Source organism: Grammomys surdaster, unplaced genomic scaffold (genome assembly GCF_004785775.1).
Source record: "Grammomys surdaster isolate TR1022 unplaced genomic scaffold, NIH_TR_1.0 133, whole genome shotgun sequence".
Taxonomy (NCBI): Eukaryota; Metazoa; Chordata; class Mammalia; order Rodentia; family Muridae; genus Grammomys; species Grammomys surdaster.
The window spans coordinates 12,936,450-12,956,674 of NW_021604591.1; the positions used below are offsets into that span (position 1 = coordinate 12,936,450).

General features: G+C 44.3%; 1 protein-coding gene across 1 annotated transcript in view; it reads left to right on the forward strand.

Annotated features, from left to right (window-relative positions):
• Dnah6 (dynein axonemal heavy chain 6) overlaps nucleotides 1-20,225 on the forward strand; it is a 206,444-nt gene that overhangs the window by 158,256 nt on the left and 27,963 nt on the right. Inside the window, exons 60-63 of the mRNA XM_028762489.1 lie at nucleotides 5,627-5,860; nucleotides 12,904-13,039; nucleotides 15,950-16,092; nucleotides 18,288-18,478. Of these exons, the coding sequence (XP_028618322.1) occupies nucleotides 5,627-5,860; nucleotides 12,904-13,039; nucleotides 15,950-16,092; nucleotides 18,288-18,478 (704 nt within the window). The remainder of the gene's footprint in view (nucleotides 1-5,626; nucleotides 5,861-12,903; nucleotides 13,040-15,949; nucleotides 16,093-18,287; nucleotides 18,479-20,225) is intronic.

Here is a 20,225-nt window from a genome sequence, read left to right on the forward strand (position 1 = left end):
TCAGTGTGTGTGAAGTCTGTGGAGGAATGGCAGGGCTGAGCTTAGCAAGACTCCTTTTCTCTCTGCTCTCTCATCTAGCTTGCTTGCTTTCCCTCTGGTCTGCCTGCCTTTTGTTAAATGATGCCTTTTGTTAAGGTAATGGTTCTCAACCTGTGGGTCGTGACCTCTTTCAGGGATTGAACAGCCTTTTCCACAGGAGTCACATCCCAGATGTCCTGAATATCAGATATTTACATTTCCTTTCATAACAATAGCAAAACTACAGTTTCAAAGTAGCAACAAAAATGATTTTATGATTGGAAGGTCACCACAGCATGAAGAAATATTTTAAAGGGTCGCAGCCTTAGGAAGGTTGAAATTCGCTTTAGGGGTTAGGGAGATGAGGCAATAGTTAAAGTGTTTTCTGCTCAAGAATGAAGACTAGAGCAAATGCCAGGTGGGCAGAGCCAGGGGATCCCCAGAGCAACCTGGCTAGCAACATTAGCCACGCCGATGAGCACTGGGTTTGATCGAGAGGTGGCGCACGCCTTTAATCCCAGCACTTGGGAGGCAGAGGCAGGCAGATTTCTGAGTTTGAGAGTTCAAGGCTAGCCTGGTCTACAGAGTGAGTTCTAGAACAGCCAGGGCTACACAGAGAAACCCTGTCTCGAAAAACCAAAAAAAAAGAAAAAGAAAAAAAAGAAAAGAAAGAGAGAGAGAGAAGGGAATCTCTCTGTACTTTGTGCTGGCTGTTTCTACTCTGCAGTAGGCTTGGTAGTGTGGCACCAACCTTAGCAGAGCTGGTTATTGTCTGCCCTAACCCCTGCCCGGAATGTCTTCCCTGATGGCTGTGGTCCAGAGGCCTCTCTTTCCATCACTCCTTCCTTTTCTGTTTCACTATCCGACTGTGACAGTTTTATCTCAGTCTCTCTTGCCTATCGTTCACACCTCTCTCCTGAAGAAGACTTGATGTCTCACCGTCTTTACAGCCATGCTCAGTCTCCACCACGAGCTCAGGGTATCTATTCTGAGTCACGAAGCTTCAGCGAGCTCTGTTGGGATCACTGAAGACTACGGGGAGACAGAGCGCTCACCGTATGAGTGCCTCGCTGGCCCAAACTTCCGACTCCCTTCTCCCCCTGTCATGTCTATGTCAAAAAAATTTAATTTTAGCTAAAAAAAAGTTTTTTAGGTATGAGGTAAAATATGTGCAATCTGCAATCTATATATGTACAAAAGCTTGGAAGGAAAAAGACAAAGAAAGTCAAAAAAGAAATATTATTATACCCTTAAGGCCCCCACACATGTCACAGATGCACACCTTGGTCTTCATGTGGGTTCCCAACAACTAGAGTGAGACTGTCCCTAAAGTTGTTGCCTGTCTGTGGAATATGCTCCCCTAATAGGGCTGCCTTCTCTGGCCTCAGGCGGGAGAGGATGCCTAGCCCTGCAGAGACTTGATGTGGCATGGAAGGGAGGATGCCACTCTCTTAGAGAAAGGGAGGGAGGATGGGGGAGGGACTGTGTGAGGGGGGACCAGAAGGAGGGGGCAGCAATGGGGATGTAAAGCGAATACATAAATGTTTCTTAAAAAAGAAATCGTATTGTGCATAATATGTTCAGGTCTATAACATGTTAAGATATAGAGATAGTAAAACGATGACTATAGAGAGGCAGCTTAGCATAGCCATAGTCTCCCAGTTACCTGTATGTTTTTAATATAGTCAAAACAGTTAAACACTATTCATTTAAGCAGGAATCCAACAGAAGAGTACAGTGTTGTTACTTACAGTCCTCAGGGATTGTCTTAGATAGGCTTGGCCATCCTATCTGTCTTCTACTCTGTGCTTTCCAATCTACCCCTCTCCATTTCCCCATCCTTTACCAGCTCTCAGAGAGTGTGCTGTCCCCTTTCTATGCAGAGCAATTTAGCTTAATGCCACTTTTCTAATCCTCCATGTTCCTACACATGACATTGCAACAAAGGCCTTCTCCTCTGTGGCTCACAGTGGAGAACTACAAATATGCCTGACTCCTCGGGACACACTAGCGAAGCTGGTCCACTCCCACTGTCCAGACTCACTGATTCCTCTGTGCTGATATCCCTCTCTCCAGTATCTTCCAGCCACAAGGCCACCTCCTCCAGGAAGGCCTGCCACACACCTGACTGACTACTTGCACGGCTGGGTTACCACTCTAATCTAGTGTCACAAGGAAATAAGCACACAATCCAAAGCGTTTGAGCCAGGCAAAGGTTTACATCAGAAGAGTGCATAGCTGGGCCCAGTCAAGTGGGCCCACCGGCAGGAGTCCTGCTGGGATCTAATTCCTAACTCACAGGGGTCCTGTGCCTCACTCCAAGTCTGTCCTGTTCTCACACCACTGGATGATTTAAAGTGTCACCTGTGAGACACAGAATGCAATTTGGAGCAGAAAGTGCAACCTTGAGCACATATTTTGATTTCAATAAGAACTGACTCTGGAAGAATTTAAATTTCTTCCCAGAAGGTTCTTTATAGGTGTTTTGTTTTTGTTTTCGTTTGTTTTTTAATGGAATTTTATTCTTTAGTAGAAAAAAAGCAGTATATTTTGTTTATAACCCCTCCCTCTTTTATAATACATTTTTATTTTCTTCAAATTATCATTGTCTGGCTTTCCTGGCTCATGGTATTCATCAGGGACACATGGTGAGATGTCGGAAGTCTCTTACTGCTGTTGCAGACAGTGATCAGCCTAAACCCCATGCACACAGGATCACACAGCATCCTAAAGGTGCTCACAGTCAGTGGCCACCTTGCTACAAGAAAATGGGGTGGGTACCAAGAGGGTATCTCCCCCGAAGCAAAGGCACAGAGAACCCAGGTGGGCCAGCCCCAAGTGGCATGCACAGCGTTCACGCTGAGGTCTGGCAAGTTGCTCATGATAGTCCAAACTTGAGGGAGGAGGGTGCCACCCAGATTCCAGATGAGCAGGGTATCCAGCAATGCCAGCAAATACTCCTCTCATCTGAACTGCCTCCTGTGCCACTAAGCCTGCCTTGCCTCCGGTGGACGGTGTCTCTCTCCACCTGCAGTCTGACCTCCCAAGAGGCCATGCTAAAGCTCACTGTCCCCCGTCCTCTGTGGTGCTGTGCACATCATGAGTCCCTTGAGTGAAGAGACTGTTTCCATCCATCCATCCATAGCAGTCAAACAATTCCCATGGAAACAGGAATGCCTGGACAAGGATTAGGAACATGAGCTAGATTGGTCTGAATGGCTACTGTCATTCCAACCAGGGCCCCACAGCAGTTGGAACTGCAGGACAGAAGGAGACCCCATTGGAAACTCACATGTCCTGTGTTGAGAAGACTTAGCTGTGAGATGGAGACAAGCAAGAACCTGTTGTTTAGAGGGCCTGGGTTCTCTTTCTGCAGTGCTCTTACCTAAGCCTCCTTTAAAAGTCCTGTGCACTGCGGTCACCCCTCAATTCCTGCAGCACAGATCTGGGCTCTCCCATCTCAGGTCTTTTGTTGTTGTTGTTGTTGTTGTTGTTGTGTTGTTGTTGTTGTTGATCTTGTTCTTGTTAGCAGATATAAAGCCAAGCAAGGATTTTTAACTCCTTTAATACCACCTAAATGGCTCAGACAGTACCTTCTTATCCCTGCTGCTTGGGAATCCATGCTTTTCAAAGGCTAAAATCTCCATCCAGAAATAAATGTGTGAGCGCTGGAAAGATGGTTCAGCAGTCCAGTGGCCTCGCTGTGCTGGCATCCCATGGCAGCTCAAAGCTATCCATAACTCCAGTGCCATGGATACAATGCCCACTCCTAACCTCCACAGGCACCAGGAATGTTTGTGATTCACATAGAACATGCAGGCATACATAAATTAAAAATGCATACATATATACATACATACAGATGTGGAGCTGGAGAGATGGCTCAGTGGTTAAGAGCACTTGCTGCTCTTCTAGAAGACCCAAGTCTAAAATTCAGTACCCAGAACCCAAACCTGTATCTCCAGCTCCATAACATCGGACACCTTCTTCTGACGTCTGTGGGTACCCAAACATTTATACAAAGAGAAAGAAAAAGATACACATAAATAAAAAAATTTTAAAAATCCTAACTAAAAGAAAGGAATGTGAGAGTGCTCTAAAAATACCTCAGCTGAGGCAGCAGTGGGGGAAGGGAGAGGAAGAGGGAGGAAGAGAGAAAAGAGACGGTCAAATCCCAAAGGGTTTATACTTTGAAAAGAAAAATCAGAAACCCAAAATGTATTTGTGGACAACAGCCCAAGAAAGGACACTGTCCACTGCCTTAGTTACTTTTCTTTTGCTGTGACAAAACACCATGACCAAGGCATCTTATAAAAGGAAGCATTTAATGGTGCCTTACAGTTTCAGAGCAAGAGTCCATGGCCGCTGTGCAGCAGGCAGTCAGACACGGCACTGGAGACGTGGCTGAGAACTTACATCTCATCCACAAGCACAAGGCAAAGAAAGAATCTGGGAAGGGGAAGCTTTTGAAACATCCATGCCTCCTAATCCTTTCCATCATCCAGCCGTAAATTCATTCCACACTAAAATTCTTTAGAGCGCTCTATAATTTAATGTCTTATTTTTAGCACCAAAGACACTACATTTCTCTGAGCTCTCATCCATCTCTGCAGCTTCCTAGGCTTTTAAAGAAAACTTACTGTCTGGAGCACAAGGCTCAGTGGTAAGAGTACTTATCTGGCATGTGTGAGACCTGGGGTTCAGTATCCCCCACCAACAAAAAAAGTCCCATCTCCCGTTACTACTAGGTGTGGTAGAGCACACTATAATTGTAGCACTCGGGAGAGGCTGAGACAGAAGAGTTTTTAGCTTAAGGACAGCTTGTACTACCTAGGAAGTTCAAGGCCAGCCTGGACTGTGTTAGCCTGAGCCTGTCTCAGGAAGTCTGGGACTGAAGATAACTTGGAAGTAGAGCTTTGCCCACATGCCAAAGTTCTATCCCCAACACTGAAAGAACACTAACCCAAAACAGTATCCTCTTTCCTTGTGAGGAAATCAAAATAACCATGCTAGTAATTCACCAACCAGAATTACAAGGGACTGTCACAGTTGTCTACAATAATATGTTCTTCCCCTATGCCCTGCTAATCAGGGAGAACATGGGCCTGGCTCAGATGTTGCCAGAAATACATATAGAGTCATCTCCAACCTCCTGTCCCTGATCCTGAAGTGTCACCATCTCTACTGCCTTCCCAGTAAAATGGGACATCTTTGAGCATGGGGCCTACTTTCACAATCTCCAGACAGGAAATGGGATCGGAGTCTCTCTTAAAGTCAGCTTCTTGGACCAGCAGGATGACTGAGCAGGTAGTTCACAGTGTGAATTGTTGATGTGAAGGAGGCTGCTGCTGCCAGGTTGCCTTCTACAGTCCGTCCTGTGGTCACCGAAATACCTGCTATGAGCATCATTAAGAGTCTGTCGTTGGTCCATTTCTGAAAAGTGAGGTGGGAGTGATGCCGAAGACGAATCTCACACACTAAGTTGAGATCTAGAATTTTTTTCCGGTGTTTGCTTGCCACAATGCTCAGGGAATGTCAAAATGGGAAAGAGGGGAAGAACAGTTTTTGCTTCACAGCGAGTTAGTCAAATCCTTTCTTCCTTCCTCAGTTGTTCAACACAACAATCGAAACGTCTGAGAAGAGTGACAACTTGCAGGATCGTCTGGAAATCCTCCTGCAGCAGACCCTCCTCACTGCGTACACCAACGTGTCCCGGGGACTCTTTGAGCAGCACAAGCTCATCTATAGCTTCATGCTCTGCGTTGACATCATGCGCCAGCAAGAGCAGCTAACTGAGGCCGAGTGGAATTTCTTCCTCCGAGGTTCTGCAGGGATGGAGAAGGTACCTGGGACGAGGGGGGCCGGCGGGGTGCGCAGGGCTCTTCCACCTATTAACGTGTGTGTCACTTTTCTTACCATTGTGACCAGAGAGTGACCAAATACTTGACAGGAAGCAACTTGAGGAAGTGTTCAGTAGAACTCAGCACTCAACAGAGGGCACACAGTCCCCGCGCGGGGGGGGGGGGGAGGGGCGGACGGACATGGGGGGAGTCACAGGGTAGCAGAGCAGGAAGCACGTGGTCACATTGTATCCATAGTCAAGAAGCAGAGCTAGAACTAGAAGTGGGATGGGTTTAAAGGTTGAAAGCAACATGTGGCTACAAGTGATAACATCTGTATGAGTTTGAATCAGTTGGGGGTAGGTTAAGTAAACATCAAGACCCGCCCCCAGTGATCCACTTCCTCTAGCAAGACTCCACCTCCTAAAGCTTCCACAAGGCCACTTACCCGGAGTACCATCTGCTAGAGACCAACTGTTCAAACAGGCGGGCTGTGAGGGCCATTTCATGTGCAAACCACAACAGCGGGCAGTCACCTGACAACCCCCAAAGGTCAGGAGATCAGGTTACAGCTCAGCTAGGCACCAGCTGGCTGTAGCATTTGGTTGATATCTCGCCTCCTATGTAGCCTTGTCCTCACCATAGAAAAGGGGTATCAGGATTAGCCAGTGAGCTAGAAATTTAATTATCTGTGAAATAAGAGCTGACTCAGTGGTTCAAAGTACGCACTCCTACTCCAGAGGTCCTGATTGTTTCCCAGTACTCACATTTGATAGCTGTCACTACCTGCCATTCCAACTCCAAAGGATCCAACATCCTCTTCTGGCCTCCATGGCTACCTGCACACAGTGCACATACACACACAAACACACAATTTAAAAAACACAAAGAAAGGCAATCTTTCTTTTAAAAAATTAACTATCTTACAAATGTGAAGAGTTTTCTCGTACAGAGGCTCAGAGAAACTAAAGAACTTTCCAGAACACATTAACACATGGGAGAGACTGATTCAAAAGTGTCTAAGCCTCCATAGTCCATGTCTATTCCATTGCTTACTGCTGTTCCTCGTGAGCAGCGTATCTAAAAGAGGTTTAAAAGCCATTGAATTCAAAGCTTTAAAAATATCCAGAAATCAGCCGGGCGGTGGTGGCGCACGCCTTTAATCCCAGCACTTGGGAGGCAGAGGCAAGCGGATTTCTGAGTTCGAGGCCAGCCTGGTCTACAGAGTGAGTTCCAGGACAGCCAGGGCTACACAGCGAAACCCTGTCTCGAAAAACCAAAGAAAAAAAAAGAAAAGAAAAAAGAAAAAAAAAAGAAAAAAATCCAGAAATCAAAATTAATTAATTATATTAACTAATCAATTAAAGGCCCAGCTTAGTGGCACACATTTTTAATCCCAGAATGTGGAGGATATGTGCAGAGGTAGGTGGGTCTCTGTAAGTTCAAGGCCAACCTGGTCTACCTAACAAGTTCCAGGATAACCAGAGCTACATCATATGATCCTCTCAAAAAAGAACAAGCAAAAACCACACAGAAATTCTATCTAGAAATTTCTCAGAAGTTTTTAAAATTAAAATTTTCCTTCTGTCATTAAAAATATTAAAATGAAAGGTAAGTGATTTTTTTTTTTAATGTTTAGAGCAACAAAATGGCTCACAGGTTTAAGGCACTTGCTGCCCAAGCCTGATGACCTGAGCTCACTCCTCAAGACCCTCAAAACAGAAGGAAAAAATGAGTTGCACAAACTTTCCTCTGTCCTCCACATGTGCATCATGGCGTGTGTGCACCCACACACTTGCAAAATAAATAAATAAACAAACAAACACAGCTTAAATTTTTAGAATGGTTGGAGATATATTTTATACTGTCACCTATTTGGCTGAACTCTAGTCAATTCCAATTTTATCTTGTTTCACAAGGGCTTTGCTGCCTTACCAGGTACATTATATTTTCTGGAATGATATAAAAAATTAATTCCCATGTATAAAACATTATCTATGGAAAACTGTGCACCAGCCAAGGGTAGTTTGGTGCTACCTAGGACAGGAGGGGAGGGAGTATGAGCAAAAATAGAAAAGGGTCCATGTGTGCCTCATCTCCTAGCCCTTAGCTTCGCTGCCTCTGCAGTCATGTCTTTTACAAATTAAAAGTTAATGATAACTTTGCATCCAGAGCGTTTCTAGGCCGTTATCCAACAGCACAGGCTTGCTCCACCACTCTGGGTTACACATCGGTCATTCTCTTAGTGTCATTATATCTGTGCTCAGAGATAAGCAATGCTGCTACTGTAATGTTTTGGGGTGCCACGGATCACACCCAAGGAAGCAGTGGCCTTACATTGTAATAGCAAATAAATAAAAGAAACTAGCCACTGGAGAGACAACCCCATTGTCAAGGCTTTGCTGCTCTTGCTGCAGATCAGCTTCTCTTCCCAGCACCCACATGGCCGCCCACGACCACCTATAACTCCAGTTCCAGTGAGTCCAGTGCCCTCTTCTGGCCTCCTTGGATACACACATACAGACATACACACACACACACACACACACACACACACACACACACGTTACATGCAGGCAAACATCCATACACATAAAATAAAATGTTTTTTAAAAGAAAGAAATGAACCCAACTGATGACCCTGCACTGACTTCTAGATGTTCAGATGAGAAGAAGCATCATGAGGTTCTCATTGGGAATGTAAAGCCAAGGGTGAGTGAGGTTGAGGAAGCCATGCCTCCTGCACCAAGTAAAGAGCAGAGCCCTGAGAACAAAGGGGGAGCTCCTGAAGAAAATTGTTGGGTTGTTATTGGGAGGCATGGTTTCTTTGTTTAGTTGGGTTTTGGATTTTGATGGATTTTGTTTTGTTTTGTTTTGTTTTGTTTCGTTTTGTTTTTGACGCAGGGTGTCTTAGTTAGGGTTTTACTGCTGTGAACAGACACCATGTCCAAGACAACTCTTGGTCCTTATAAGGACAACATTTAATTGGGGCTGGCTTACAGGTTCAGAGATTCAGACCATTATCATCAAGGCAGGAACCTGGCAGCATCCCAGCAGGCATGGAGCAGGAGGAGCTGAGAGTTCTACATCTTCATCTGAAGGCTGCTAGGAGAAGACTGACTTCCAGGCAGCTAGGATGAGGGTCTTAAAGCCCACACCCACAGTGACACACCTACTCCAACAAGGCTACACCTTCTAATAGTGCCTCTCCCTGGGCTGAGCATATACAAACCATCACACAGGGTCTTTCTATTATGTAGCTCGGGCTGTCCTGGAACTCACTACATAGAGCAGGCTGACTTCAAACTCACAAAGATCTGCCTGCCTTTGCCTCATGCGTTGCTACACCTGGCCTCTTGAAGAAAATTAGAGCCAGCACTGCAGTGAGCATAGGCATGATAAGAAGATCAAAAAATAAGATCAACCCAGCACTGCATCCCCTCAAACACCAGGCAAGGTGCCAGCTCGCTAAGTGTGTGATGGCAGAGAAAGGTAAAGAAGATGCAGAAGTAAAGTTTGAGAACAGAAAAGACAGTAAAGGAAACAAACTTTCTTTGTCATTGTAAGAGCACGGTGAAGCAGCAGGTGCTGCTTCCCAACCTAAACGGAACAGCCTCTGTTTTGAAAGAAGACGCCATCGAGCCTTTGTGGCTAGAAAGGGGAATCCAATGGCTAGCTTCCAAGCTTCAGACAACAAGCTGGTTCCCGAATCCTAGCACATAAAGAATGATACTGAGGCTAGAAAGATGGAGCAGAGGTTAAGCACACTGGCTGCTCTTGCAAAACACCTAGGTTCAGTTCCCAGTGCCCACATAGCTGCTCACCACTGTCTAACTCCAGTTCCTGGGAAGTTAGTGCCCTCCTCTGGCCGCTCTGGGCACTGCATGCATGCGGTGCCCATACATATACGCAGTCAAAGCATTCATGCACATGATACAAAATAACTAATTTGTTTTTAAAAAGTATTTTTTAAAATTAAAAAATGTGAATGACAGTAAAACTCTTGTACTGTGCTAAGTGTAGCTGTAGAGCCCGAGGAGAAGCACATCTAAGGGTTAGGAAGAGGCTGGCCAGTTAAGAATGCTTGCTGCTCTTGAGGGGGACCTGAGTTTGGTTCTCAGCACACACATTTGTGGCTCACAACTGCCTAGAACTCTGGCTCCAGAGGATCCAACACCCTCTAATGGCTTCTGCGTGCACCCACATGCATGAGTACATATAAACACGAAATATACACGTAAATACAAATAAAAACAAATCTCTTTAGAGAGGACACCTGTATACGACACAGTCGTTAAACATCTCAAGCCCACTGTAAAGATCTGCAGCTCAGGAGAGAAAAAGTTTTACTCCGGTGAACAGTGTTCAAGAACATGCAAGCGTTCTCACCAAATGTATGAGGTAAATGTTATCACCATGCTTTCTGGAACAACATCTCCTGGACAGCCCAGTGGGGCAAAAGGTAATGGATTTTTCTATTCTCCCCACTTAGGGAGCACATACAGCTGCGATAAAATGTGACTCTTCCAGACATCTGGGCAAAAGCCTCTGTAAAGGAATCAACATCCAGACACCACTAACGAGTATCTGTGATTTCAAAGAGGGGTTAACAGGAAGGTAGAATAAGTTGGTTTCATCCCTCCTAGGGGACTTTGAGATGACCCAGACCTCTGTACAGGAAAGAAGTATAGATGTCGTTCTTGAAAATCCAGAGAACTAGAGTTAGAACTGCCTGGGGAATGGGAGAGAATAACTGATTTGCCACCATCTCACGATGAAACCAGAACTGCTTCTTATAGCCCAAAGGGTGTGAGTTCTTGCAATGGAAACTACTTCTTGTAAAGATACTTTAAAGATTATGAAAGAGAATTAAAATGTTACCCAAGTAAATGGAGAGCTGCCTCGATGAGTAAGAGCATTTGCTGGAGCCGGGCGGTGGTGGCGCACGCCTTTAATCCCGGCACTTGGGAGGCAGAAGCTGGCAGATTTCTGAGTTCGGGGCCAGCCTGGTCTACAGAGTGAGTTCCAGGACAGCCAGGGCTACACAGAGAAACCCTGTCTCGAAAAAATAAAAAATAAATAAATAAAAATAAAAAAAGAGCATTTGCTGCTCTTACAAAACTTCTGAATGTCCCTGTTCACACGTCTCACATACACACACAGAAGGGGGAGGGGAGCTAATAAAATAAATCTTTTTAAATAAAATAAACCATCACACAAACTTACTTGAAGGAGAAAGATTTGAGAGAACTGACTCCAATTCTAAAAGGTGTTCTGCTGTGGGTGAGAAGCTGCGAGTCTCGCCTCAAGCTGCAGAGAAGTCTGTTGTAAAAGAATGAGCCAAGATTTGCATTGAACAACAGTTCAATGCTTCTACAGCCCCCACCCTGAGCAGTCAGCAGCCACCAACCCCAGGACCCTGCACTGGTGAAGACGTCACCACTCAACAGACTCAGATGATCATTAGTAATTTCTGGCAATGATGTTTTGAATTAAGGGATATACATTTTAAACTACCGTATAGTATAAAATAACCCCGTGTGCCCTAGTAAACCAGAAGTTTGGTGTGACATTCTTTGCATTAGCCACCTTGTTGCAGTGACCTGGAATTGGGCCTGAGATGTCTCCTGGTGTGCTTATGTATAGTCTGATATTGACAGGATTAATGCTTTTAAAACCAGCTGTGGAATGGTCACACTTATCTGTTGATGTTCAGAAATCATTGGGTTGTATGCTTTAGAGGCTTAGATTCAATGATATTTTAGTTGTATGCAACAAAGTGTTTGAAAACATAGTCTGAAATCCCAGGCATCTATTTAGGGAAATGTCAGAGAACTAGTTTTAGCCTATAGTCATAGTTAACTCTCTTAAAAAAAAAAAAAACTCTTCAGCCTTATGTAAGTGCTTCAAGGAATATTGCCAGCATTATAAGGGAGATTTCTAGGAATATCTGAAATAACTCCATATGTATTTATCACAGCTAAATTATGGGGTGTGTGTGTGTGTGTGTGTGTGTGTTGGGGGAGTGCATGTGAGTGCTTGCCGAGTCCAGAAGAGAATGTTAGATCCCCTGGAACTGAAGTCACAGGTAGTTATGAGCCATCTAACATGGCCGCTGGGATCTGAACTAGGTTCTCTGCAACACGAGCAAGTGTTCTTAACCTCCGAGCCTTCTCTCCATCCCCGTAAAATTAAATCTTTACTTGTCGTGGTGCTGATATTACTCCTGTGTTCAGCTTTCCTCACCCTTCCAGGCTGAGACCATCTTGGACTCTTTGGACGAGAGTTGTACATGGGGCCATTAACCATAAAAGTGTTTTGAAGTTGAGACAGTGGGCGTGGGGTGTTTCGGGAGACCCTCAATGGAAGCATAGCCGATTTGACTTTACTCCTTCACCAGGTCAACTCTGCTCTCTGCAGTGTCAACTTGAAAGTCTCAGCCTGTCCTCATGGTCAGAGCCATCCGCTGAGAACTGGGATTGTCACAGCACTCTGCCTTTGGCTAGCTTGCTTACTTCCTTGCTTTTAAGACAAGGCAGCCTAGGCTGGGTTTGATCTCAGGATGCTCCTGCCTCAGCCTCCAGTGGTACTACCATAGTACCACACTTGTCTTTCCCACTCGTGCCTATTTCACCATATCTTACTAATTGTGTTAAGAAAATGATTGTATGTGGGGGTGTACCCCTGGGGGTGCCCATGAACACATGGGTGGAGGCCAGCACAGAATGCTGGGTAGGTCCCCTCTTCTAGCGCTCTTCCTTCCTTGGCTCTCTCACTGGCCGAGAGCTCACTGGTTTCGGTTAGGCTTCTGGCCAGCAAGTTCCAATCCTCCTCCTGACCCCAATCATTCCACTGACGCTGAGACTCTGATCTCAAGCCCTCATTCTTGCACAGCCGGTACCCCTGCCCACAAGCCATCTCCCAGCCCTGAGAATGGCTGTTTCTAACATGCTGTTACAGTTTCTTTCTCCCCTAGACAAGGTGGAAGAGCATGCTACTGTGGCTGTCTCTGAAAACTGCTCACGTTCTCTTTGTCCCCGTGCAGGAGCGACCTCCTAAGCCGGAAGCTCCCTGGCTGCCCATTCACATGTGGTTCTCGTGCTGTGACCTAGAAGAATCATTTCCAATTTTTGAAGGACTTACAAAAAATATACTGTTGCATCCCATCTCTGTTTCCTTAGGTAAGATGACGAAGAGTGCTGTTGATAAGGGGGAGAGGTAAGGGAGCTCCTGAATTCTGACTTTAATTCATGAATTCACCCTTTCTCCAAAGTCTATATTTTGCACTTTAAAAAAAAAACACTTTTATTTTTAAGAAATCATAGGTGAATTGCTTTTACAATATCTTGCATTGAATGCTTGGTCCATGAATTTTGAATATTTCATGGCTACTTTACATCGTGTGTGTGTGTGTGTGTGTGTGTGTGTGTGTGTGTGTGTGTGTGATGCATGTGTTTATATACTGTATGGGGAAGCATACTGGCTTATTCAGAAGCTGGCGTTGGATGTCTACTCTGCCTTATTTTTTGAGATGGGGTCTGTCACTGAACCTAAAGTTAACCATTTCCTTTAGCCTGGTTGGCCAGAGAGCCCTTGAGATCCACCTGCCTCTACTGTCTACCACTGGAGTTACAGACAAGAGAAATAATGCCTGGGTGCAATGGATCTGAACACTGGTCTCCATGCTTGCACAGAAGGCACTTTGACCACTGAGCCACCCCCCAGCCCCTGTTTCATCAATTTTAAGGCAGCTATAGCTGTGTTCCATGAGCCTTTGAACTTTTTTAAGGAATGGAACCTGTACTAAAAAGTCAGAAAGGGTGGTGGTGGCACATGCCTTTAATCCCAGCACTTGGGAGGCAGAGGCAGGCGGATTTCTGAGTTCGAGAGTTTGAGGCTAGCCTGGTCTACAGAGTGAGTTCCAGGACAGCCAGGGCTACACAGAGAAACCCTGTCTCAAAAAAAAAAAGGAAAAGTCAGAAGAACCACTTATCCTCATACGTGTACACATTTATGAACCACCGCTTCTTGAGAAATGGGGCAGTACCAACATCTCAGAGTCCCTCCCACCTCTTCACGATGCTCACCTCCTTGGCTCACAGGCAACAAAGATCTGAACTGTAACATTACCCTCTGGATGATCTTAACACTTAGCCTTCTATGGTTTTCAAGAGCCACAGATTTTATTAGTTGAGAGTAATTATTTAGCATATGCAGAGGCTGGAGAGATGGCTCGGTGCTTGAGTGCTTCCTGATCTTCCAGAGGGCCAGGGGTTCATCTCCCAGCACCCATAGCAGCAGCCCGGAGCCACCCATAACTCCAGCTCCAGAGACCAGAAGCTTTCTACTGACCTCCCTGGGCACCCACTCACGCAGAAACACACTACACACAAATAAAAATAAAAACTGGATGGAAGAGTGAAGGCGGATCTGTGGAAAGTTATGGTGAGGAGTCGACGGAGATATTCAAAATATATTGTATGCATATACACAGTTACCAAATAATAAATATGTTACATTAAAATATTAAATAAAAACAAATACATCTTTAAAATAAAACTATATATGAGTGTGTGTGTGTGTGTGTGTGTGTGTGTGTGCACGTACTTTTAAGACAGGTTTTCTCTCTGTAGCCCTGAATGTCCTGGAACTCAATTTGTAAACCAGGCTGCCCTCACACTCAGAGATCTGCCTACCTCTGCCTCTACACGCAACTAAACATACAACATTTAAGCATGACAGAGCACTAGAAAACAGATTGGGTTGGATTGGCTTGGCTCGACAATGAGAGGTTCTCCCCTCTGCTGCTCACAGGGAAGTAGGCACCTTCAGCTGATAAGCACCGCTCTGACTCACACCCTGTGTGCACACTCCGTGATAGCCTTCACCCCCTACAAGAGTCAGGACATAAGTGTCACTCAATTCTGAAGTGTCTATCAGGCCCTCAGAAGATATGCCCAGCATTCCAGCTCCAGGGGATCCGATGCCCTCTTCTGACCTCTGTGGACACCTGTATATATGTATGCAGATACCATCCCCCACATAGATAGATAGATAGATAGATAGATAGATAGATAGATAGATAGATAAAAGATAAAAGATAAAAGATAAAAGATAAAAATATATCTTTTTTTTTTTTAAAGAACTAACTAGCATCCTAACCCTCAAGTGAGATGCAGGCTCATTTCTTGGGAACATTGCATTGCTGGAGGGGATATGGGAAGAATGCTGTACTGTGTGTATCAGGCATAGTGTTGGATATATGCCAGTTTATTCATCTATTATTGATCTAAAATTACATATGCCGACTCAATACTTCTGTGGAAAGCTGATAGTTGTACGCTATTTCTTTAATTTTCTTTTTAGATTTATCTATTTTTATGTTTATTGAGTGCTTTGTGTCTGTATGCCTGTGTACCACATGCATGTGTGGTGCCTACAGAGGTCGGAAGAGGGCACTGGATCATCTGGAACAGGAGTTATGGATGATTGTGAGCTGCCCTGCAGGAGCTGGGAACTGAACTTCGTTCCTCTGAAAGATCAGTCAGAGCTCTTGACCTCTAAGCCACCTCTCCAGGCTCCCTGTGGGCTAGTTCTTAAAATTATTGTGCTCTTTTCTGCTTTTCCTTCTACCTCCAACAGAAACTGCCTGATAGATTTCACGTTATTGTCTCATACATGTCTTTATTTTATTGCATTTTTATTATGTAATTTATATTTTAATTAGTAGAACTTGATCTATTGCCTCACTTAATCATGATTATCTTAGGTTCTGTTTTACCCAAGGTTACTCTAATCATTTCCAATTTCCCTTTTGCTTAATATAATATTTCTATACATTCCTTTATTCTTAGCATCTCTGTTTGTTTGTTTGTGTTTTGCTGTTGGATTTTATTTTGCCATCTCCTTTTAAATTCTTCGCTTTCTAACTAGTTTGAGTAGGGAAGAGGTTAATCTTTTCACACTTGTGTCTTAAAAGCCTGGCAGTAAGGATAAAAGAAGGTGTCTTCTTTTAGCTAGCCACGTGTATTTATTTAATTTCAGAGTCAAAGCTGCTTGGATTAAGGCGTCTTTTAAAATTCTCTCTCCAGGATCTTTCGAGACCTATATTAACCCGCAGAACTGGGAAGGATACCCTAAACAGAGACACGAGGAGGAAAAGGACCATGTTTGGGGCTCAAACTTCAGCTCTTTCCATAAGCTAATTCTTATTAAATGCTGTAAAGAAGAAAAGGTGAGTAGTCCTTTGTAATTAAAGGACAATGTCATGACATTCCCACCGAAGATTTGTGAGTTGTGGATCTACTTACGGCTAACAACAAGTTTAGGGAACAGCTTTAAAAATAAAGATGATGGTTTGAGCTGAACGTGTTTCCCTCCGGGATAAGAAAAAAGCCCGCTGGGAGCCTGGCCACCTCCTGTCAGCTGCACACTATTAGAGAAGTGTTGTCATTTCTCACGTGGGACTGCAGTGTGTTTGGAGGTTTTGTCAGAGAATTAATCTTAAAGACAAGAGGAGGCATAAAATAGAGGGGTGGGGAATAGTCTCCAGACCTGTTTGCAAATTACTAAAGTAGTCTGTGGGGGCGATCATGGATGCCTGAGTTAACACAGAAGTAGCAGATTGTCAAGAGGACACGGATGTGACCATGGAACTGCCATGGCTCCCAGGTTCTGCTTTGGGTACCAGTGGGGATAGCTGCACCAAAAACCAAGCCAATGTGAAAGAATGCATGTGTCAGAGAGAGAAAGATGTCAGTGAGCTGTCAGCGCCCGCCGGCTGTCAGAGTAGACGGCAGTCTAGAAACTCCAGAGAGAAGTGTGTGTTAGAATACAGAATCATCACTGTTCAGTTGGAAAGTAAAACCACAGAGGCTATTGTGACTCTGGGAGAATAATACTTAGCACCATGAGAGGTCACTGGGCAAAGGATGGTGATTCTCTGATGAGTCCCACCTTTGGGAAAGGAAAACAAATAGTCACAGAAGCAGGAGGAAGGCTGAGAGAGCTGGGCAGTGGTGGCACACGCCTTTAATCCCAGCACCGGGAGGTAGAGGCATGCCTGATAAATCGTTAACACTTTGGGAAGGGAGGCTCTGAAACACGGCAAGTCTTCAAGGAAACTTGGAGAGAGGCTACCAGTGGAACGCTGACAGATGTGAGGGGTAACAAGGAAACTGGCTCACAGCTGCCTGTAATCCCAGCTCCAGGGGTCTGGTTCCCTCTTCTGAACTCTACAGACACCGAACTCACAAACACATAGCCACACACATATACGCAAAATTCAAAATAAAAATAAATTAGTTTTTAAAATATGATAAAAGCTACAAACAGCAGGCATCGCTACCAGCACACAGACGGCTTACTGAAAATGCTTACCCGCACAGTTCACCAATCACCTTATAAGGCTCATGCTACCAAATAAAATCTGCTTCCCAAGTTAACATGAAGAGTCTAGAATCAGATTGTGTTTTTAAAATGAGAATTCAAAAACCTAAGCCAGCCGAGACAGCGAACAAGATCACCCTGAAAAGGAGGTTCAAAAATGACAATATGCCAGACATCTCCCCTGCCAACTAGATACCCTCATCAAATCATTCAGGGACGTTGCCCCTGTCTTTGCTTTAGAAAATGACTTGCTAAGTAAATAGGATTTGGGGCAGACATGGTGACACATGTCTGTCATCACACCACATGTGATCTCCTTGGGAACTACAGTCATGCACACAAGTTCAGCCTCCTAAAGACGAAGCATGCTTAGACTCAAAGATGAAATTCCATTCCTTAAAAAACCTTAGTGAGCACCAGTGAGATAGCTCAGTGCCAAAATCACTTGCAATGCAAACCCAAAAATCTAAGTTCGGTGCCCTGATCTCAGGGTGGGAAGAGAGACCCCCATCCTCTAAAGTTGTCTTCTGAGCTACATACATGCATGCCTACATATGTACTTTATGTGTGCCCACAAACACACACACACATACAATCACACACACTCACTCACACACTCAGAGGTCCCAGGTTTGATTGCCAGCACCCAGCTCAGGCAGCTAACGGCTGGTCACTTGCATGCGCACGGCTTACTCACCATCAGGGGATCTAGTGCCCTCTTCTGTCCTCTAAAGATATGTGCACTCACATGCACATGCCCACATGCAGACGTACATATAATTTAAAAATAAGTTTGTAAGCAAGGTATTTCTTAAACTACCGAAGTACAGAGCACCCTCCTCTTAAGAGATAGAAAACTGGGATAGAAACATAAAGTGTCTTCAACCCCAAATACTACTTTTTTTTTTTTTTTTTTTTTGGTTTTTCAAGACAGGGTTTCTCTGTGTAGTTCTGGCTGTCCTGGAACTCACTGTGTAGACCAGGCTGGCCTCGAACCCGAATACTACTTTTAATATTTTTTTTCCTCTTTCCAACTTTCAGGTGGTTTTTGCTCTTACAGACTTTGTGATAGAGAATCTTGGCAAACAGTTTATTGAGACACCTCCAGTGGACCTGGCCACCCTGTATCAGGACATGTCAAGCAGCACACCCCTGGTGTTTATCTTGAGCACTGGCTCTGATCCCATGGGCGCCTTTCAAAGGTTTGCCAGAGAGAGCGGTTATGCAGAACGGTAAGATCACACCACAAGGTTATAGTTGTGTGTGTGTGTGTGTCTGTCTGTCTGTCTGTGTGTATACATATATATAATATGTATGTATATTATGTGTATATATGATATGGTTATCAGCCTTACCAACACTTATCCTGTGTTCCTCCCCTGTAGAACAGAACTTTTCCATCCAAATTACCTTTACTCAATAAATAAACTGGGTTAGTCCTCAGCCATGTGTACTGTTAAGGAAGGGTAAGCGCAGGTGTAAATTTCATTTGAGCCAAAGAGAGATTACCTAAAATTAAAATACAATTTAGTGGAAATCTATTAGAACCTGTGTAGCATTTATTACATGATTAACAATCACATAATCACACAAGGAGTGACCCTTGCTCCTTATGTTCAAATACATTTAAGAGCAGGATTCTTTATGTTCTTACAATTTCATCTTTCTCAAGATTACCTCCAGCTGAATGGGATCCAAATAAAGTTGTTGGTGTGGCCTAGTCCCTGGACTGAGAGTTACAGAGAGACGATGGATTCATCTCTTTTAGGCTTCATGAGTTGTATTCATAGAGCTTCTGCAAAGAAACAGAATCATAGGCTACCGATGTGGGTGGCACATGAGTGTGTGTGTGTGTGTGTGTGTGTGTGTGTGTGTGTGTGTATGTATGGAAATTTATTATAAGGAATTGGATCATGCAATTACAAAGTCTGAGAGGTCCCAAATTCTTCAGTCAGCACCCTGGAGGCTCTGAAAGACTGGTGACGTATAGCTCTAGTCCAAGTCTGAGAGGCAGAGATCCAGAACAAGTGGTAGATAGTATGAGCTCCAGCCAAATCAACAGACTTGAGACCCAAGAAGAGCCATTGCTTCATCAATCTGAACCTTCATGCCCCAGTTTGACAGGCAAGCAGGCTGAGTTTTCTTTTTCCCTGATAAACATGCAGACATACAGAGAGCATGTGCAAACTGAGCAATTTGTTGTCAGTCCAGACATTGAGTGAAACCTCTGCTTCACTACCAGATGACCGCTAAGCCAACCAACCAGAGAGATCAGTGTGTACACACTGCAAAGAAAACAGACATTAGCTGAGCAGTGGTGGCACATGCCTTTAATCCCAGCACTCGGGAGGCTGAGGCAGGCACATCTCCTGAGTTTGAGGCCAATCTGGTGTACAGAGTGAGTTCCAGGACAGCCAGGTGTGCACAGAGAAACTCTGTCTCAGAAAAAAAAAATGCAGGCTTTATAAAAGTCGTTAAGTAAAAAAAGCAACCACACAAGTAGCAGTGGTAAACATCAAGGAGAGGGGACAGCTGGATTTCCATAGTTGCCACATTCATTCAACACATATATTCAAATGCCTACATTTCAAATAAATTACAATCCATCCAAAGAAACAAGAAAGACGGGAGAGTATGGTTCATTCACAAGGAAAATAATTAATTAGCAACTTACTCCTAAGAATGCAAGCTATTGAACTTAACATAGGAAAACTTTTAAAATATATTTTAAATAACTCATAATAGCTGTACAGATTCATCAGACTTGTATACTGTGTGTTATCATCAGATCTGTGTAACTGACAGCTCCATCAAAATCTTTTCTACAAGCAATTTTCAAATATACAATTAACTCTTGTCAACCAGATATCATAATCTTCCTGTCCACCTGCACCTGTCGGTCGTCCTTTATCCTCACCAAATCCCCTCCCCACGGTCAGCCTGAGCCATGATCCTGTTCTATATGTCTTTATCCTCACC